Consider the following 22,549-nt stretch of genomic DNA (forward strand, 5'->3'; position numbering starts at 1 on the left):
GACCAAATGCCCCAAAAATTAAATACCAGTAAATTCCACTTTATGGGAATATTTTTAGGTCCCCATAATGAAACAAGCTTATAAATCATATAGAGTTGATGCGTTGGTTTTGTAGTAGGGTTATAGAATACACAGGTATTTTTACTGTTATGTTTACATTTTCATATATTTTCTAGTGTTAAATATTTAAACTGAATCTGAATTAAAGCAAATAAATAAATACATTTTAAAACAGCAATTTCGTCATTTATTATTTTATTATTTATTATTTGCTATGGTTAGCCTTAGAACATTAAGAAAGGGTGTCTGCACACTATATATAGTTGAGACAAAAATGCACTCCATGTTTATGGAAAATACAAACTAATTTTGTATCATCAATGGGCTATTATCAATTTATCATTTAAATTCAGTAGTTTTTTGGGGGTGATGAAAAAATAGCAGAAAGCGTCTCTGCTGCATTCAATCTACCCCTACAATTTTAGGCTAATTTTCATATGAGACATTATAGCATTGCTAATTATACTATTGCAAATTTCTAATCTATTATGGGTATTTATTAACGTTTCGATAGCATTTTCTACGTTTTTATTAGTAACAGTTTGCACAATCGCACAATGCACTGAACTGAACGACACAAAGTCTTCCATTTATCGCGTTCAATATTTCTGACAGGTCCTTCACATCCCTCGACTTCGTTTTAAAAGCTTGTGAGAGACGCGTTAAATAAGACAAAGCCGCATAAAATCTTCAAGCCGGTTCTCAGCCGAACGCGAGCGTCTCCTCGGAGATAAAGATGATGAAGTGGGCGGGAAGCGCGCGGGTGGCGCGAGGCGGAGTTTGTCACGCACGCGCCGGGGATATTCGGGATCTCGCGCGGCGTCATCTTGGGTTGGGTTGCGTTTGTTGATCCAGCGGAAAAACCTCGCCCCGCACGGATATAACGTGGACGTGCAATCGGCTTAGCGGATACTAGCTGATACGTTCGCGGACGACCGTTATATCTTTATTTCGCTTATGTTGTATCGCGGTGGCGAATCTCTGCGTACACAAATGGTTCGGTGCGATCGGTGGTCTGCGGTTCCCCACGTCTGAACGATTCGTATGAGAAACTTCTGCTGTATTTACCGAGTTCATCTCGGGTTCATTCCGCAACAGGTTTCTATAATAAATCAACGCTGCGAAGTTGTCGCGCAACATCAGAGGAGACTGATCTAAAATAATGATACGTAAAAGAAGAGGATTTTTGCCTGCATAAAACAAAAATAAGCAACAATTCTTGGGAGACCAGGGAAAGGTCTTTATATTCTTCATTATAAGGAATACCGAATATCTGGAGGTCTTTTTCAATATGATGCCGGTAAGTTCAGTCGAGATTAAGTGAAGGCTACAATACGCTGCTATATATTAATTTTCACCTCTAAGCATCACCAGTTATTCTTTGTTATTGATGTACTCGACAAATGCATTGGTAAAATGTCACATCGTGTGTTCATCTAAGCATCTTTGATTGTATCAAGTGGATTAGATGTATTTCCAGGAAGCAGTGTTGTGGTGAAAAAGGGGATTCTGCGAAATAAATGGGAGGTAGTGGTTGAGTTACCCGTTTTCTTGTTTAGATTTAATATCCTGCTTTGTTGATAACAAACACGGATCCAGAACATTGCGCATCTTTAATTTATTCCAGTAAATGAACCCTTGGAGACGTTTAATAACCTCAGCACGGGGGTTGGAATCGGTCAAGTGATGTAAGAAAGGGTGAAATGCAAGAACGGTTTTATGTTGACAAAATCATTCTGCAGTTGCTTGGGTTGAATGAGGTGTCGGGGAAAACAAAATGAAATATCACATTATACACAGAACATGACCAAATATTCAATAATGTCACTATATAATGTGCCCGCCAGACCCTACACAAGATGTCGTTTGCTTCATAGAAAGCATAGAAATGTTAGGGATGTTTGAGGTTAATATAGCATTTGAGATTAATGCATATATATAGTCTTTAGTGTGCGATAAGCACCTGCTATCTCCTTGCTGTCACTAATCATACGAGTGAGTCACTCGCGGTGTTGGTGAGTCACACACCGTCCAAGTAAAAACATATGACCGTGTCACCTCTTTCCACATTGATGACCACTGAAGGGCTATTTATATTTTTGACATTTTCATTGTAGTAAGTTCCTAATAAACATCCAGTTCTGGGTAGAACCCGTTGAACTAAAGGTCCGTTTTCAAGCAAGTCCTTAATCTCCACCGGCTTTGTCACCGGATGTCCGCTTTCAATCTGGATGAAGCATCAGTAGTATCCATGGATTTATAGTTTTTCTGCATTCATGTAAATTATAATCCCTTTTTACAAACCCAAATGAGATATTCTTCCCTTTTTACGGATTTGCAAAAACGTGAATAATGAAACGAACGGCCTTTGCAGACAACAACTTTTAGGCATTTTAAATTCTAGGTATTGTTTTAATGGAAACTGCGCTATTTTCAAACCTCGGTTTAAACCTAAATTTAGCGTTTTTTTCTCTTCTGTTGTCTACATAGTGCTGGTGTGTGTAAGGTGAACACAACAGAATTGTATAATTAGCATGCAAAGACGATATTCGTCTTAAATCAATCACCATTTCAGTTTGAGTCGGGTCAGTTTTAGGTCCTAGATAATCTCCAGTAAAGTAAAGGAGCTATTTGAGGTCATGCTCTGTGTTTGAGAGAACCACTGTCTTTTTGAGCTTCGTGATGAAGCGTGTTCTTTCAGCATTGAGAACTGCCTGAATACCGACTGTGTTCTTTGTTCCATAAATCATTTCGTACCTCAGACGCCGAGTTCATTGTTTTTCCTGTGGCTTTCTAGCTCCCTTAATTCTCAAAGGAACAACAATTGTGTTTGAAAAAAATAGAAGAGGGATATTCCTCTCGGTGTGACATTTTACAGAACTAACCTGCATTGTCCTTGTTGCCGTTCGAACTAAAACTGCATTCAGAATATCGAGGCATTGTTTATAGTTCCCCTAGAGGAAGTTGATTTTGGTCGCATAGCTTCCCTCTGTTGAAAGGTATTGTGGGGTCTTCATATGATCATGCATTTTATGCAATTCCCATAGTGTAAGTACCCATAGCAGCTATTTTCAAGACTCTAAATTGATTTGACAGGTGAATAGATGACTTGGTCCGGGAGCACTTGTGGAATAAGATTAGCTTGTAGTAATTTAATTCCGTTGCCCACTTCAGTTCAAAGGCTGTGCATTAGGAGTTATAAATATCGCTGATTGTTGTCGGGCCCTTTCAGCCACCTGAGGCCTCAGCGGGACACAATGACCAGAATTGCGGCGGCCGGTTGCCACGGCAACTGTTGCCAAGATCACATTCCACACCACACCACAACATTGCTGCTATGCAGAGGAGCCTGTGTTCGGAAAACCCGGCTCCCAAGGACCAGCCGGTAATCAGGCACTCGGAATGTTTTAACTTTGACCTTTAAGCTATTTCCAGCTACAATAAGCAGGGTATGTACTGCTGAACAGAGGACGTATGCGGTTGGCTCAACTCTTCTTTAGTTTAAATTAAACCATCAAGGACATTGAGTGAGTCGACTCTATATTTTTTGAAGCTTCAGCATTTTTATTCAATCAACTTTTTATTCTCCCGGTAGCCAAAGGGTTTCGGTGGGTCAGTGTGTGGGTAGGAGTGTAGTGTATGAACTCAAGACTAATCCTCACATTAGTCGTGCTTTGTGTCAATCCACTGCAGGGGCCATATGGCTGATTCTGTGCCCGTATATGCGCACACACACTGCGGGCTGACAGCCTGCTGAATCTGCGGGTTCTGTCCTGTGACTTACAGAAGCACCAAGCAGCTACTTCCTAACAAATCACGAGAGCCCAAATAAACCCACATTATAGAGTAAACCGTGCCCTCAAGTGTTGTCCGATCAGAGCATGTATCGACAGATGCTCTTGTAGTGATCAGACTGAATAATTGATGTTCTCTGCATGCGTTGGATTACCTCTTTGTGTAGGCATAGTAGATTTTCTTCGACTTTGTGGCTGACTGCTTTTCATTCATCCAGTCGAATGTGATTTCTGCCTACCTTTGCACAAGCTCCAGTAGTCAAGTCAATGAACCTTTACGGTTAATGAAAACCATGTGGTACAGGCACCGAATGTACATCGTATGTTGCAGAACAGACAATGTCACTGGTTACCCATTTGAGTTTAACAATGCCTCTACTGTTTTCCACATTCGACAACAGGAAAAATAAGAATGGAAACATGTTGAAAACGCCATGCAGTTTATGAGGTTTTGTGGCTCGGTTAGTTTTGAGACTCTTTAGGGTTAATGATTGTAGGCGTTAACTTGAATATGATTGCGTCAAAGCTCTGCAGTCTGTTGAAAATGGATTGTTGACAAAGGCATGGTTTAGTCATCAAACCTTTTGTTTAATGTTTATTCTTTTGATGCACGAAATGCAAAGTTGCCCATGGCTACACCCTTCGACTTTGAATAGCAAGGGAATGGTGTACTTTTTCCTTCTCCACTCAGAATGACCCAATGAACTGGGCCACTTGCTGAATGCATTCATCGTGGAAATAGTATATAACGTTATAAATAAAACCAGGAAATTCTTATTCTGGAGATAAGAAACTCTAGATGCTGAGAAATTTGGCATGAATGGGTAACAGCATATGTTGTGTTTGTCAGCTTAACCAACCATCAGCTCAATCAGCCAGCATACACTTTCTTGTACAAGTTCTTTAAGTCCATACTTTCATCATATGGACAAGAACAGTTGAAACACATTTTCAAATATCTTATTTTGTTTGTAAAAAGTGAGTAAATGGCTTAAACTTAAGTTCTTAAACTCGGAGACAAATGAGGTCTCCAGGAAATGTCAGTATGTTTGACTATTCAAATCCATTACATCACATGTGGTTACCTGTGGCAACATAAACAGTGTCCTGTTGCAAAATACAGTGAACCTAAAGCTCTGTCCCATGCCCTAGGACAGCATTATGTCACTTAAGATTTCTCAGAAATATTACTCTGGGGATCAAGTGTGGGATCACTGCCGCAGGCTGGCTTTCGGCACAAGGGCTTTTCTGTGTGCGATCTCTCTAGGATTTAACGTACTGTGGACACTAAGCCAGACTTTTAGACACATGCCCTACTTAAAAACATGACAGGAGACCAAAATACAAAGCATATCTGTATCTTAAATTTAGCTATTTGGTAAGACGATGGCAAAAATAAATGTTTAATTTGAACATTCTAGCATTGAAATGGCTCGCAAGAAGAATTTACCACCAAATGTGTCCAATAAAGAATTAACATCTCCAAAAAGGAAAATACTACGTAAGAGGTCTGCGGTTTCTAAGTAGACATGAGGCAATACGCTCCATCCATAATTCAATTTAGATCTTTTAAGAGCTCATCTTATAAACCATAACCCAGAGACAAGTGAGGTTAGCGTTTAGCTCGCTTTAAGACATACAACGTAAGGACATTAGAGGAAGATATACATTAAAGGGAGATTAATGAAATTCCATTTCCAGCGAGGGTCATTCATCTAATTAAGGCTATCATTGGTCAGCCCAAGAGATTCAGACAGAATGGTCTGAGAGAAATAAAATCATCCATCTAACTTAAACAGAAGGGCTACGGTCTACACTCCCAAGAATAAAGCTTCCAAAATGGAGTTTTTCCACAAAAGTGCCATAGAAGGTTCTCCAGAGAACTGTTTGAAAGAACCATTTTATCTCTGTGCAATGGAAAGTTTCAAAAGATGTTAAAGGTTCTTTATTGAATCATGGATTACAATAAACAATCTTAAAAATATAGGTTCTTTATTGGCATAAAACTACATAAAACTATGTAACCTTTTCATTCCACAAAGGATTCTTCATGTTCGAAAAAGAACGTTCTTCATATGATTAAAGTCATCTTCACATTGATTGAACCTAAAATGTTTCTTCTGTGGCATCAATAAGAAAATACATCTTAAAAATCTTAATTGTAAAGAGCTTAGCAACAATTTCCTTAATTAACCGAATTGTTTGGTTGCTAAATTGCCGATTTTATTGATATAGACAAAATCACGGGCTTTTTTAACGATGTCCCTACTAGCTTTCTGGGTCTTTAATATGTCAGTTGTGTTACAGTCAATGCAGGGTCGGAAAGCTCTCAGATTTGATCAAAAATATGTTCATTTGTGTTCTGAAGAACAACAAAGGTCTTACGGCTTCGGAACGACATGAAGATTTAATGTTGACAGTGATTATGCTTTTTAATTTCATTCTACTAAATGAAAGACTAGAATTACAAGACTTTGTTGCCATTTGCAGCCAATGTGGTGGCTATCTGCAGTCTTTAACTGGCCCCATTTTTACTGACCTTTCTGGATCAGCTGGACATTATTTATAAGACTACTGGATTACGAGCCCTAACCGCAGTTATTCCTAACTGAATCTTGTCAAACATTCATTCATACATGCTTGCAGCATGACAGTGGGCATGGATACAAGTGCTTTAGCAGTCATGTGCACATCCAAAGCCAGATTAGACTTGAATGTGTGCGTGCGCACTGAAGGAGTGAAAGCCTCTTAAAGCCATTTCGCACAGCTGTGTGTGACGGCACACCAATGTCACGGTGCCAATATCGCACAGATCAGGAAATACTGATAACTGTATGGACAAACCTAGCTCTTAAAAACAGCGGTAAGGGCTATTAACGAAAGCTGTTTGTGGTGGTCTGCAGCAACAGCCAAATTGCAGTTGAGAAAATGTGTTCAGCTAAAAGTTTGTGTCATTACTGTTAGGCAAAACTACAAAAATGTTAATAATAAGTTCTGTTATTTTACATAAAGCTGGAATGACAATATTAGACAAAAACTTGGAAATGTTAAAAATTAAATTAAAATAAAATTAGTGCATTGAAATGTCTTTTATGACTCTCAGTTGATTGTGAATAAAAGAGCAGTAATGTAAACTGGTTAATTGGTAGCTGTTGCTGTTTGACTGAATGATGTAGCAGTTGACCAATCAGAATCAAGTATTTCAGAGAAGCACGTAATAAAATACGTGCATTCAAAAATGGTTATGCAGCACTGTTTTCTGCCCTGTCGCGTGACTCAGGTTAAGGTGGAATAGCCGCTGAGTTTTGCCTCTACCCATCTGGTGTGACAGTAGTACCTCAGCATCACTTGGCAAAGCATGAACACACACACACACACACACACACACACACACACACACACGCATAGTAACACAGAACTGCTGAGTGTTTCTGCACTCTATCAGCAGTGATAATAACTCTGCTGCCGATAGTCTGAAAATAAACACACACTAGCAAAATTGTCCTTCAAAAATATGCTTACTCTTCATCAGCCAAGATGTTGAGTTTGTTCTCGTTATTTGTTTATTAAACAATCTTCTTAATTTTATCCTTAATTTACGTTAATGATGTAGCTCCCATCGACAGTGACCTTGTCTTTTTCTTCCAAAACTGCTGTTCACTTCGGAATTACAAATCAATTACCTCCTAGCTCTCTAACTAATTACCCCTTGCTTGTGTTTTATTTCTGGATAAGAACCCTCTTGATGTGACAGCCATCTGTGCTGGCTGCAATTAAAGTGCCAAGACAGAAATACAGCATCTTTTGCTGTCAACCATCCATCTTGGCATTTTCTCCCACATTCACAGCTGTATTATAAGATTACGTGGGCATCTGGCATAAAGTCACATCACATATCTATAAACAGTATGGATGATTGAGAGCGTTCGTGATGAAGCTGCCTTAATGTATAGAAGCAAGAACCCTTTCAATTATAATTTTTTAGCTGCATAGGGTTTTTGTCTTATTTTTGACTTAAACCCTATTGAGAGGGTTCTCAATCGCATATATACATAAAAACACACATACAGTATATATTTTGAAAATATTTACAAGTATTTAGAAGTATGGATTTATGTTCATATCAGTTATATTCCATAATATATATATATATATATATATACAGACGTGGACAAAATTGTTGGTACCCTTTGGTCAATGAAAGAAAAACTCACAATGGTCACAGAAATAACTTTAATCTGACAAAAGTAATAATAAATAAAATTCTATAAATGTTAACCAATGAAAGTCAGACATTGTTTTTCAACCATGCTTCAACAGAATTATTAAAAAAAAATAAACTCATGAAACAGACCTGGACAAAAATGATGGTACCCCTAACTTAATACCCTAACTGCTCCAGTTGTGTCCGGTTTGAAGGGTGCCTTTTCCAGACTGCATGTTTCAGCTCCTTCCAAAGATGCTCAATAGGATTGAGGTCAGGGCTCATAGAAGGCCACTTTACAATAGTCCAATTTTTCCTCTTAGCCATTCTTGGGTGTTTTTAGCGGTGTGTTTTGGGTCATTGTCCTGTTGCAAGACCCATGACCTGCGACTGAGACCAAGCTTTCTGACACTGGCTAGTACATTTCTCTCTAGAATTCCTTGATAGTCTTGAGATTTCATTGTACCTTGCACAGATTCAAGACACCCTGTGCCAGACGCAAAGCAGCCCCAGAACATAACAGAGCCTCCTCCATGTTTCACAGTAGGGACAGTGTTCTTTTCTTGATATGCTTCATTTTTTCGTCTGTGAACATACAGCTGATGTGCCTTGGCAAAAACTTCGATTTTTGTCTCATCTGTCCACAGGACATTCTCCCAGAAGCTTTGTGGCTTGTCAACATGTAGTTTGGCATATTCCAGTCTTGCTTTTTATGATTCGTTTTCAACAATGGTGTCCTCCTTGGTCGTCTCCCATGTAGTCCACTTTGGCTCAAACAACGACGGATGGTGCGATCTGACACTGATGTTCCTTGAGCATGAAGTTCACCTTGAATCTCTTTAGAAGTCTTTCTAGGCTCTTTTGTTACCATTCGGATTATCCGTCTCTTAGATTTGTCATCAATTTTCCTCCTGCGCCCACGTCCAGGAGGTTGGCTACAGTCCCATGGATCTTAAACTTCTGAATAATATGTGCAACTGTAGTCACAGGAACATCTAGTTGCTTGGAGATGGTCTTATAGCCTTTACCTTTAACATGCTTGTCTATAATTTTCTTTCTGATCTCTTGAGACAACTCTTTCCTTTGCTTCCTCTGGTCCATGTCGAGTGTGGTACACACCATATCACCAAACAACACAGTGATTACCTGGAGCCATATATATAGGCCCAATGGCTGATTACAAGGTTGTAGACACCTGTGATGCTAATTAGTGGACACACCTTGAATTAACATGTCCCTTTGGTCACGTTATTTTCAGTGTTTTCTAGGGGTACCATCATTTTTGTCCATGCCTGTTTCGTGAGTTTATTTTTTTAAATAATTCTGTTGAAGCATGGTTGAAAAACAATGTCTGACTTTCATTGGTTAACATTTATAGAATTTTTATTTATTATTACTTTTGTCAGATAACAGTTATTTCTGTGACCATTGTGACTTTTTCTTTCATTGACCAAAGGGTACCAACAATTTTGTCCACGTCTGTATATATATATATAAATAAACATAATATGTACATGCATGTGATATATATACTATGCCCCAGTTTTTTTTAGAAACTACATAAAAAAGTTTGTTTTAAAATTCTGAAAAATAAAATTAATATAATAAAAGACAAATATTTAAACAAACTCTAAAACGACATAAAATGCAACTAAAACTAAACCAAAGCTATAAAAAAATAAATATTAAAACTGCTTTAGATCACAGAATTAAATTCTGGTGTGGTATATTTAAAATACAAGTACATAGATGGTTTTCTTAAGAATCAGAGAATCAAAAGTTAATTGAGGAACTAACAAAAGTGTTTTTTTCTGTCTGTTGTTATAACGCTGCCTGTTGTGTCTTTCTTCATTGGCTCAGATGTTCCTAACGGTGTACCTCAGCAATAGCGACAAGCACTTCACAGAGCTTCCCATCACGCCGGAGACACTGTGTCGAGATGTGGTGGACATGTGTAAAGAGCCCGGGGAGGTGGACTGCTATCTGGCCGAGATGTGGAGAGGATCTGGTATGCGCTGACTTCGGTGTTTTTTGCCTGTTGAGCATGTTCGTTCCAAAATGTCATTTTGATACGGTTCACTATTTGAGCAACACTTTGCAGCACGAACATTTATAATAATATCTCCTTTTGTGTTTTACCCAAACACATAAAGATAAAGTCAAACTTAAATTCATCTTTCAGCACCCATCCATGTGACTGTGGACAGGTGCAGTGCAGTGATGCATCGCTCTAAAATGGATCCTTGCCACCTAATTTGCATTCCTTGTTCCCATTGGTTGTGTCTTTTTTTAGAGCGTGTGATTGGTGACAGTGAGCGAATTATCGAAGTTCTGCAGCGCTGGGGTCAGCAAAGGGCAGAAGTGCGATTCTTCCTGCGCCATGACCGAGCACCTGGCCATGATACAGGTGAGAGAGAGAAGTCAATAGGATAGTCGTGCTTTCAGAAGTCACAGGATTTGTTTGGTTTATTTTGCAAAACATATATATATATATATGATCATTACAGCATCCATTATATGATGCATGTAATAAATGGCTCTACAAGGACAACTTAAAGTCCTAAAGTTATATTCAGACTTTTAACTGTCTTAAAAAGTCAGCCCTGTTACTGTAGTTTTATATAGTAAACAACTAATAATTGAAAAGGATATATTCGTAGATGTTTCAGGATTAAACTCTTATTGTAAGAAATATACGCATATATAATGGATATTGTATATATAACAGGGCTGACAGTTTTACAGATTTGATGATGAAATGAGATAATGAGAATATGAACTGAAACTAGGATATGCTTCTACGGGAGATTATAATCCTGAGAGTATATATACATATATATTTTTAAAGTAATGCAATTACTCTTCCATAAATAATGAAAACATTATAGTTTCACTGTCAAATTAAGCTTCCAACCCTGTTACCTTCAATCCTGTTACCTTTCTGAAGCCATTATTTTATTGCAACACGTATATGTAAAAATTCTCTGAACTAAAGGAATCAATATAGGCACCCAGATTACCTACTTTTAGTTTCAACTTTTTGTCAGATGCCTGATTTTAAATACAGAAGAATATACGAGAGAGGTAAAGAATATTTGGTCTTGTTTATTATTTAGTCTCTGCTCTGTGGTCCGATGGCAATTTTATTATAGACCGGCTCTTTTTCCATGCTAAATTACAGACCCGTTCGATTACATCCTCTTCCCCTCGGCAGTCTGCTGTCAGCGTGGACATGCCGTTGTTGTAGATAGGCGTGAATGTCATTTCCTTTTATGGGAGACTGTGAATAGAGGGGTTGTAAATTTGACATGGTTACGGCTGTGTTGAGGCATGAATTATTTGCTGCAGAACAGCTTGTTTTGCGGGCACTGCCTAAGGGTAGAGGACTTTGGAATAGATCAGAATGGATCTTTATCTTGTGTCCTAATAGCATGTACACGCAATGGAAAACTGTATTGCATGTACAGGGGATGTTTTTTAGGTATCAACTAAGTTAGCGCCTTCATTTAATTGCATAATTTGGTATTTTGGCTAATCTGAGTCAATCTCAGACATCATTGACATCTGTTTTGAAACTCCAGAGGAGACCGTATGAGATAACAAGGGTCTTTTTCTCAAATGAAAGTTCGGGGGAATAAGATCTGATATCCATTTAAAAACATAATTCTGTTTAGGAGAAACAGTTAGAATAATACTGATATGTATATCTCATATTGCAGAGGGCAGATGGTGAAATGAACAGGTGTAGTCCAAACACGGCTGCTCGTTTTGTGCGAGTGTGTGTGTGTGTGTGTGTGTGTGAGAGAGAAAGTCCTCTCTTTCCATCTGAACGCACACGTATGCCCACACACACACACACACACACATTCAATACATCAAAAAACGATTTACGATGAATCGTTTGATGGCACTCGTTTATTTTTATCATTTTTATTTGCTGTTATTTTGCAGGTTATGGTACCACAGAAATTTTATTTGGTTAATTATTTATTTATTCATTCGTAATCAGAAATCAAATGTGTAATATATAAGATCTCACACAGCTTTAAAGTAGTTTTCATCAGTTGTTTTGCATGTTATTTTTAACTCATGAATCCCCTTTGTTGCGATCTCTACTAGTTTGTTTACATGGCGTGTTTGAAGTGAATCCTCCCTATTCCCTCGAGAAGTTTAAACATCTCAGTCATGTGAAACCATGTGTGAGGTTTCAGATTTCTCCAAGTGACTTTGGCCCTCTTCACCGGACAAAGACCGGCTGTTACACAACAATGCGAGTGATATCGGCCGTGTACGCCTGGCTTTACCTCACAAAGAGTTCCTTATTTCTCTGTCGAGAATAATTAAGTCAATTACATGCAGTTTGACTTGTATCTGTTGTGTCTGTGGTTTGTTTTCACACAGGATAGGTAGAACCCTATGCTTGTGTAATCAGTAAGCCCTGATTAGGACCCCTGTGGTGTCAGACTGTGACCAAGAACATTATTTGGTCATTGTTTCACTCTTAGACTGGTTTATCCGGTAACCCATATAAGCGGCGCTAGCGGTGCCAGTGTTGATGTTATGTAAGTAGGACCCTGGCACAGGCAGTCATATGCAGGATAATTGAGCGCTAGTTGTTTTCCCCAGCCAAACAGTCATTATGTAATGAGGTTTACCCCAGCACAGCAACTGTTTTTCAGCCTAAATGTTCCTGGCCTTCATTGTTAGCATGTTTACATGCTAGTTTGCTAAATACTAACTGTTGAATCGAAGCTGAGTCAAAATACGAACTTTGAGTCTAAATATAAACTACTTAAAAAGACACATGACTTGAGGTATCATTTGTTTTTACCACAAAATGTGCTCGACTAAGCTGTCAAAGTTTAATACAAATCCCTAATCCTAAAATAAGCGATAATGTGTTTAGCTTAGCCAACACCGCTAATTCTGTCTATAACCGCAGGAGGCCACAGGGCTCCAGAGTCTCTTGCCAGAAGAAACGCAGTAAAGGGGACAATAGACAGACACATGGAAAATGGAGTGAGTATGAATTCCCTTCAGAGAATTGTTAAGATCTGCCCCCTTGGATACTGCTGCTTAGGCTTGAATTGGAAATTGTCAGTAAGCTGTGCAAATAAAAAGATTTAATAGACAGTATTCTTACATGGACTGTAATGAATTGTGACACTGCAAAGCATTCTTTTATCATTTAATAATTGAAATAAATTGTTATGACTGAACATGATTAAAAACTGAGGAGACTTTAAGAATGAAAATCATTGTTTAATGCACAGCACTTGAAATGTGTTTAGATTTTTATGTAAATTATAGTATGATGCTATTTATAACTCTACTTTATAATTGTATTACATTTTTATTTGGCTTTATATTATTTATGTATATGGTTTATTGATTTGTATGAGGTTTATATAAAACCTCACACAACTTCAAGTACCCTTTGTAATTGATTTATTTTAAGTTATTATTGGTGATTCACTGTTGCTATTTCAGTCCAGAATTTGAGCATTTCTGTTAAATGTGTATATATATATATATATATATATATATATATATATATATATATATATATATATATATATATATATATATATATTTTTTTTTTTTTTTTTAGATGGCAGCTCCTCATATGGATATCACTCTCAGTGAATTGCAAGAAATGGCATCACGGCAACAACAACAAATCAACGCACAACAACAACTCCTGGCCACAAAGGTAGCCTACTGCTCCACTGACATAATGTACTGTTCAATTATTTCTTTACATAAATTCAAATTAAATCTCTATCTTTCACTGAGCACAAAAAGAGATATTCAGCAGAATGTCCATTTCCTGTTTGTTAACTGAAATCAACATGTCCTTCAAATACCGGGTTTGAAGTCATCCATTAAATGGTGTTACTGCTAGCGCACCAAATTTTTCGTTAAGGTTATTCGAATAAACAACTCCGTAAAGTCATCTCCATGTAAAAAACATTACCATTTTGTCCATTATCAGCGTGAATGAAAACCGCAGGCACATAGTTCTGAAACGTAATGATGTCTGAAAATGAGTTTTGCTGAGATTGAGACCTGACGCCTCCTTGCAGGAACAGCGACTGCGCTTCCTGAAGCTGCAGGACCAGCGGCAGCAGCATCAACAGGAGTCCGAGCAGGAGAAACTGCGACTGCTGCGGGAGAACGCGGAGAACCAGGAGGCCAAACTGCGCAGGGTTCGAGCTCTAAAAGGACAAGTGGAACAGAAACGCATCAGCAATAGTAAACTAGGTCAGGACCTGTAAACTCATGAAAGTAGGTTATGTACGCCGAAAAGGCTGTAACAATGACCTTCTTTGAGGTGAAGTTTGCCATTTCTGCTCTACTAGTGGCACAAAATGGTGCTTTGGCCCATTTGCTTGCTAGATTTGGGGAAGTGTTTTGAATAATGCTTTAACATTTAAAAAAAAAATTGTATGAAGTTGTCCTAATGAAACAATCTTCTAAACAATCCATATTTCGAATAAAAAATTAGGTTTTAATGTATTTACGGTAGGACATTTTAAACTAATCCTAATGGAACATGAGGAATACAAGAAATACAAGTGTTTTAGGACTTTCTCCAGTTTCATTTATGAAGTAATTTGTTTTGGATCATTTGCCCACTAATGGAAAAGTTCACACTGCTGTTTCTGTTATATAAAAATGCCATTAGCGGCTAAATTAATCAACAGAGACAACAACAAACGATCTTGCTTATGGGAATGAGAAGTTAATTAACAAGTGAGTGATATACCTCATTTTTCTCTCTCTCTCTCTCTCTCTCTCTCTCTGTAGTGGAGGAGATCGAGCAGATGAACGGTCTGTTCCAGCAGAAGCAGCGGGAGCTGGTGGTGGCCGTCAGCAGGGTAGAGGAGTTGAGTCGACAACTGGACATGCTGCGTGGCGGCAAAATGGATGTCCCACATGAAGCTGGACCAAGCTCAAGTGGAGAACTAGAAAGGCTGTACAAAGAGCTCCAGGTAGCTTTTTTCATGATGGCCTTCATCAGACACATTTATTTATTTATGACATTTATTTTACCAGGACAGTCCCAATGAAATAAAATCACGTCAAATCATACACATATAATAAATGGACACACATAAAATATAAGAATATCTGGTCCCACTTTATATTAGGTGGTACTTACATATTAATATATTACATATTAATTACAGATGCAATTATATGCAGGTTTTTTTCAAAACGTAAGTGCAAAGTAAAAATATGTATACAGTAACTATCAAATTATTCATTTAAACGTAAGTACATTGTAGTTAAGGGCACCTAATATAAAGTAGGATTGAATTATCTTTCATTTCTAAAAGAAAAATGTAAACCAAGTGCCCTTTATTTGAGAAAAGATATAACAGGAATACACTCTGTTTATTAAATGTGGAGAAATAGTGAAGCATTAAAAAGCTGTATTCCCGCACATAAAATTCAACAGTTCCTCTTTTGTTCTGACTTTTTCTCTTTTCTGTAGCTGAGGAATAAATTGAACCAGGAGCAAAGTGCCAAACTCCAGCAGCAGAGAGAGAATCTAAACAAGAGGAACGTAGAAATGGCCGCCATGGACAAAAGAGTGGCTGAACTGAGAGAGAGGCTCTGGAAGAAAAAAGCGGCTCTCCAGCAGAAAGAGAACTTGCCTGTGAGCAGCTTTATAACGTTTACATTTCTTGTGCTTTTTAGACACAAATTTAGTTTGTGACGCACAGGAAATTCTTTCTCTTATTCTTTGTCTCTTCCACTTCCAGCAGCCCTCTGAAGGACAGAGCTCTCAGCCCATGGGTCCTTCCAGGGTTGCCGCTGTTGGGCCGTACATCCAGACCACCCCAGCTCCTCCAGTTCCTCCCAGACAGGAGATTCTAGTGAAGCCTGCTTATCCTGATGGCACTGCCACCCTTCCCAAACCTCTCCCTAAACCGACCACAGGTACGTGTATATATGTTTAGAATTTACCACAAATTGCACCAGTAAACCTTGATTCATCTTCTCCTAATTCTGTTTCCATGTGACAGGTATTGGTTTCTTGACAAGTAAGATCTCCAAGGTGTCAGATTTGTTTTCCAACACAGAAACTAACAGCAACACCCATGGCCACTCCTCCACCCTTCCTCGCATGACCAGCCATGGATCCCAGGAGAAAGGTACGCCTCTCTCCAATCTTTAAAGAACCGCATTCGGACTGAAGCAATTAGAAGTTGACATGTCAGACTGCTTAAACAAACAAAGCAATGTTTTGATAGAGCCACAGTGTTTACACTCTTTAGGAGTCAGCCACAATTGGCGTACTTGAAAATGTGTCTCTATTAAACTGGGATAAGACCCATTTCTGGATATCTATCTGCATAACTGCAGAGCTCAGTTCCAACCCTGCTCCAACACACCTGTCTGTAATTATCAGATGTTCCTGAAGATCTTAATTAGCTGGTTCAGGCATGAAATATGTGTAGGAAGATTGGACACCTCTGCCATGTCTTAATCCAATCGGTTTTCACTAAAGCATTATAGTGTTTGAACATGATGATGAATCTATGATTAAACTGTTTCAGATTTTGAAGCAGATTTGAAACCTCCGCCATTGCCCTTACGCAAGAACCAGAGTAGTGAGGACCTCTTGAGGGACACCCAGGTACTGCACTGATTTTAACCATATCTGAAAACTGGCAATAAGTCAATGTTAATTCATAGATATTAAGAAACACTAATGACTCTTTAATCATAGTCTGCAGGTAGAAGCTTTGGGAAGGTTCCTCCTCCTGTTCCAAGCAAGCCCAAACCTGCTCTACCAGGCCAGTCCACCTTCAGTAAACCTCCTTACAGCACGGGCACATTCCCTGGCAAAGCTAGACCTGCCACTCAGAAACCCCCAGTGCCCCTTCCATCTCATAACAACACATTACCCCTACCTCTGCCCCCTAAACCGGACACCTTACCTGCCGCGACAGTACGTCCTTTCACGACGGATACTTTAACAGGGAAAGAGAACTCCACCCCCACTACCCTTCACAAACCCCAGACGGTGGCAGCGAGATCCATCTACTCCATGTATACCCAACAAAGCACCCTTGGGAAGGGTTATCAAGGGCAAAGTACCCTGACCCGTTCACAGCCTCGATGTGAGTACCTCCACTCTACTAGACACACAAACAAATTTAAAAGTATCTTGTGACAGAATTTGATAAATATCTATATATTGTGTAAAATGTAATGTTAAATCAACAATAGCACACAGAACCACCTGTAATAAAGACACTGACTCATTTTATCTAGTATTAAAAAAATGGTTCACCCAAAAAAATTCTACCAACATTCATTAATGGTTTTTTTTAGTTTTAAAAGCTGTTGCAACACAGAAGTGCAAGACAATGTACCATTTCTTTGTAAATACTTGTGCAACTTACTGAAAGTCTAATAACAGGATTTGGGGGATTAAAATAAGCATGTTTATTTCTTAGTCTTAATCCAAACATGTGTCTGAACAATTTGAAGTTCAAAAGCTTGTTTTAGTTCAGCTGAAAGTTCTTCAGGGCAGAAACAAATTAAGAACAGCGGATTTATTACAGCCTCCGAGTTGGATGCAGCATTTAAATCAAGCTGCTTAATTATTACAACAGAAAGTCTGTCTGACTTGTTATTGACCAGATTTCACCTGGATTTTGGGAGAATTCCAGCTAGTATTTTGTGTCCTTAAATGATCCTGTAGCAAGTGGACACTACATTGCTCTGCTAGTGTTTATTTATTCACTTTTTTTTGCAAGCACCAGATGGTGAGATAGTACATGTTTGGCTTTATTTGCCATTAAAATGAACTGCTTTATTCAATCAGCAGATTTATTTTCAAAGTAATATTTCAAGATAAAGTGCCAGTGCCATATGCGTATTCATAATGTGTACTAAAATTGTACAAATGAGAATATAAGTTGAATATATGAGTGTGTAGGGTTCGTAGTGATGCTCACTTACCACAAAGAGATAAGGAAAGGCTCATTCTTTTGTTATATAACTTCATAGTCATTTTGTTTATTATCTTTGCTTTGCATATCTTTAAAAGTCGGAACACATAAGCAAATTGCTCTGGCACTTTGAAAAAGTCAAATGTAATTAATCCTTGGATACATTTTAGCTTAGTAATATATATGTTATTTAGTGGTTGTGTAATATAAATACCAATTGACACTCAACTTGGTTAACTTGATAGATGTTTTTATGAGGTACCTGATCCTCAATCCTTGCTTCTTACAGTATATGGTAAACCAGTCATCCCATCCAGTGGGGGCCAGCAGTCTCTTATCCAGGACAGCAGTCATCTTGAGAAAACTGGAGGTCTAGATGGTGACCAAGTGGACCAGGGAAACAATATGGCCACTGCATCCTCCTCTGTTGAGGGGCAGGAGGTTGAACGTGCTCCCCGGCCCCTCAGCCCAACAAAACTTCTTCCATTCCTCTCAAATTCTCATCGGCTACAGAGCGATGCTGATTTGGAGGCACTGAGGAAGAGACTGCACCATGCTCCCAGACCTCTTAAAAAGCGTGGTTCTATAACAGAATCTGAGGGGCCTGGTGGACCCAACATCCAGAAGCTCCTCTACCAGAAGACAACGTTGGCAGCCATGGAGACCACTATAACCCCAGCTGCCTTCTTTCAGGCAGAAGGTGAAGATGGATGCAGGCCAGTAGCTGACGAGAACACTAGACCCCATGAGGGACACCGTGATACTACGATACCTGAGTGTGAGAAAGAGGAGGAGGATCTGACACCTCCACCACTTCCACCTCGATCGCCTATCCTGGAGGACAGCAGCATTCCCAGCATTGTACTGAAGGAACCACCGCTGAAGGAAGAACAGGAAGTCTATGGCCCAGCTGCTCCAGAACCATATGTTGAGGAGTACCCACCTTACCCTCCACCTCCATATCCCAGCATGACAGAGCAGGAGGGAACAGGCGAGGACAGTGTCAATATGAAGGCTCCAGAGGTCACAGGACAGGTCATGCTACCACCGGTAGGTACAACAACATTCCCAAAAGATGAAACATCATCTGTAAAGGGACATTCACACATTGACATCAAATTGTGGTGACCCAAAGTCAATCGCTTTTAAAAAAAGTTGCCAAAAGAGCATTCCAGTTGACCTTATAGTAGTCAGCTTTATAGTAACTTTGCAATCTCTAGCATTTTTGCTGTCTTTCTAATCAAACACACTTGATTCAACTCATCAGTTTGATAGTAGAGACCCAGAGACAACTGCAAATGGTGAGTCAGATAATGTAGACATTTAAAATGTGCACTGATGGGAAGAGTGTCCCAGCAGCATTGTACTTGATGGATGGTTTGAAACTTCAAGTCTTTTTTTGCTGTGCTAAGGTGTGCAAGCATTTAAGCTTAGTCAGATACTGACTCAACTATGAGCAGTTTATTAAAGTCAAACTCTATGCACTAAGGAGCCTGACAATATTATGCAGGGAGTCATAGAAGGTGTGTCAGGTGTGCAGGGAGTCAAAATGGTGTATCTGATGTGGAAACCGATACACAGGGACACCAAAGCTAAATTGAGAATTGGGAAACCCTATGGTCTTTTGGCCTTGAAAGTCCATGAGACCATAAGGTGTCCTATTTATCATTCACTCTACAAGCTACATGGCATTAAGTATCTAAAGTTTAGACTCAGAATAAGACACCAAGGAATGAGGGGACATTTGAGACAGGTTTCTTGTCTTTTTAGAAAACTGCATAGCCATTTAGAGGTAACAGAAAGGAAATTTTCATAAGCATGGCCACAGAGAGAGAAGCGGGAGAGACAGAGAAAGAGGGTGAAGACAAGTCAGGTCAGTAGAGATTCCGATCAAACCATCCATTCTGGGCTGTTGCTTAGCAACTAGCCACACTAAGATTCTGAGCACTCCGCACAGATCTCATTAAACATTTAAATGGAGCAGAAGTGGCAACCAGTGACCCTCAATGGGCTTTTAATATGCGGAATGAAAGAGTGGTTCATGTCAGGCTAACACCTCGTATCTGTACCACAAGAACTTTACCACAAGATACGCAGAAATTATATACAGAATTTCCTTCTAGCATATAACTATATCTATTCGTCAATCCTGTTTTTCACAGGGCAAAAGAACAAACCTGCGTAAAACAGGCTCGGAGCGCATCAACCACGGGATGCGTGTCCGCTTTAACCCTCTGGCCCTTCTGTTGGACTCCTCTTTAGAGGGCGAGTACGACCTCGTCCAGAGGATCATATATGAGGTGAGAAATAGGCCAAGATCAGTTACATATTTGTACACTAGTAAGTAATATAAAAACTAGACGTATAGCTAGTTGGGATTTTAAGTATAAGTCTCTTCATCATATCCAGGTGGAAGACCCCAGTTTACCCAATGATGAGGGCATTACCGCTCTGCACAATGCTGTGTGCGCTGGACACACGGAAATCGTAAAGTTCCTGGTGCAGTTTGGAGTAAACGTGAACGCAGCAGACAGTGATGGATGGTGAGCCAAAAACATTTATTTAGCCCTGGTATTCTGTTTTTTTTTTTATATATACAATGAAATGAAATGTCTTTCTCTCTGTTAGGACTCCCCTGCACTGCGCTGCTTCCTGTAATAACGTGCAAGTATGTAAATTCCTGGTGGAATCTGGAGCTGCCGTATACGCCACAACCTACAGCGATATGCAGACGGCGGCTGACAAGTGTGAGGAGATGGAAGAAGGTTACGCACAATGTTCACAGTTTCTCTATGGTGAGAGACCTCCATTATAGGCAACGTTCACACTGCAAAAGTTCAGGAACTACCCTGTTTTTTTGGTTGCCTTCAACGTCAAAGTCGTTTAACAAATGCCACTAAACTGTTGCCACTAAATGTTGGATGATGTGATTGGACTTGTTTTTAACGTGCGATAATGGAGATGAAATTTAAATGCACAATTTACGCAATTAAATGAGCACAAAAATCTGACTGAATCTCCTATGATAACATTGTTACGTTTTGTAAACATAAATCAGTGTTTTCCATGTTCGTGGAGAAAATATTTTCATATGGCTTTTTAAAAATGCCGGGTAGCAGGTGTTTCGTATGCGTTTAGCCAATTACCGTACAATGACGTCAATGGTAATCCCTATAAAACTGTTTTAGACCCTACTCTGAAGTAGGAGCTCAATTAGAACAAACAGATTTTCTAGAACTCAGTACGTTCCTAGCTTTTGCAGCGAAAACAGCACGAAAAAATGGCGAAATCAGAAATAGTTCTGCCTCTTAAGGAACTTCTCGTAGCTCACGCAGTACTTTAACGCAATAATTTTTTTTTTTTCACAGGTGTTCAGGAGAAGATGGGCATCATGAACAGGGGCGTTGTTTACGCCCTGTGGGACTATGACGTTGAGAGCCTGGACGAATTGTCCTTTAAGGAAGGAGACTGTCTGACCGTCCTACGAAGAGAGGACAGTGAAGAAACGGAGTGGTGGTGGGCGAGATGTGCCGACAATGAGGGCTACATACCTCGCAACCTCCTCGGGGTGAGGAAGTGCATTTTGGGGAAATTACATACTTCTGATGACATGACATACCACAGATGACTCATATTTGTTTTTTCTTCTATAGCTTTACCCCAGAATCAAGCCCAGACAGAGGAGCCTTGCGTAAACTCTCCAAATCAGCGCTGATGTGCCTGGAGTTTTGTCTACCATTTCAACAGTTGCTTAATTCTGCAAAGCAAAATTACATTTTGAAGATGAACTCATCCCATTTACATGGTGAAAAGATTAAGAATAGTTTCATGTTGGTATGTTATACATGTTTTTAAGGTTAAAAGCTTTGGTAGAAGAAGTAGACTTGGATGAACATTTCAGAAGGTTTAAGCATGTAAAGTTAAGTGAAAGAGGAATGAAGAATTTAAGAATAGTATTACGGCTCAAATGAAGGATGTCAGATGTAGTGATGTCATTTTTCATCTTTTTGAACAAAGTGTCCGTTTTCACAAATGCTGATTTGTTTCGCAAATCGCGAAACGAAAAAAAAAGCATTCATCTTTTGAAGGAAAATAAGAGTTTTATATAATATTTTTTTCTTTTTTATTTTATTCATAACGCCATGTTACGTAAAACCTATTCTTATGGTGCTTGCTGCTACGCTACAACAGTGTGTTCTGTGAACAATTAACAATTTATTGCGCAAAGTTAGCTTTCATTTATCATAATAAAACTTGTCAAAACTCTTAAATCACTCTTTTTGTCTTTTCCCATTTGGTTTCTGATTTAAAAAGAATGTCTCTGGTAATACATATTTACTATGGAAGTCTATGCGGCAAAGCATTAAGTGAAATATTAAAATACAGAGTTTTAAAAATATAGACAAAAGACCAAATCAGGTAATCCATGCACAGTACGTACAAATATTATACACCATAAAATTACAAGCTTCACATTTCTGCAGATATACTTGCCCCAGAGACAAGTGCACTGTAAA

General features: G+C 39.0%; 1 protein-coding gene across 2 annotated transcripts; it reads left to right on the forward strand.

The window, feature by feature from the left end:
* The first annotated feature begins 857 nt into the window (after window positions 1-857).
* Window positions 858-22,303, forward strand: tp53bp2b (tumor protein p53 binding protein, 2b). 2 transcript variants are annotated; one of them, XM_043223077.1, is made up of 18 exons: window positions 858-1,360; window positions 9,919-10,066; window positions 10,352-10,465; window positions 13,001-13,077; window positions 13,670-13,771; window positions 14,145-14,322; window positions 14,869-15,053; window positions 15,560-15,724; window positions 15,831-16,008; window positions 16,095-16,223; window positions 16,629-16,708; window positions 16,802-17,195; window positions 18,322-19,082; window positions 20,195-20,332; window positions 20,442-20,575; window positions 20,661-20,827; window positions 21,401-21,600; window positions 21,686-22,303. In XM_043223077.1, exons 1-18 carry the CDS (start codon window positions 1,352-1,354, stop codon window positions 21,725-21,727), a joined length of 3,201 nt encoding a protein of 1,066 aa, XP_043079012.1. In that variant the 5' UTR covers window positions 858-1,351; the 3' UTR covers window positions 21,728-22,303. The 2 variants fall into 2 exon arrangements, with proteins under 2 accessions (XP_043079012.1, XP_043079013.1); XM_043223078.1 differs by having other exon boundaries at window positions 15,834-16,008.
* Window positions 22,304-22,549: the final 246 nt, after the last annotated feature.

This window comes from Puntigrus tetrazona, chromosome 22, assembly GCF_018831695.1.
Source record: "Puntigrus tetrazona isolate hp1 chromosome 22, ASM1883169v1, whole genome shotgun sequence".
Taxonomy (NCBI): domain Eukaryota; kingdom Metazoa; phylum Chordata; class Actinopteri; order Cypriniformes; family Cyprinidae; genus Puntigrus; species Puntigrus tetrazona.

Excerpts from the sequence above, each read along its gene's own strand:
- tp53bp2b (XM_043223077.1), top strand. Across the intron at positions 15,725-15,830 it reads AGCAGAAAGAGAACTTGCCT|CAGCCCTCTGAAGGACAGAG; the intron begins GTGAGCAGCTTT and ends TTCCACTTCCAG. Across the intron at positions 17,196-18,321 it reads GACCCGTTCACAGCCTCGAT|TATATGGTAAACCAGTCATC; the intron begins GTGAGTACCTCC and ends TGCTTCTTACAG.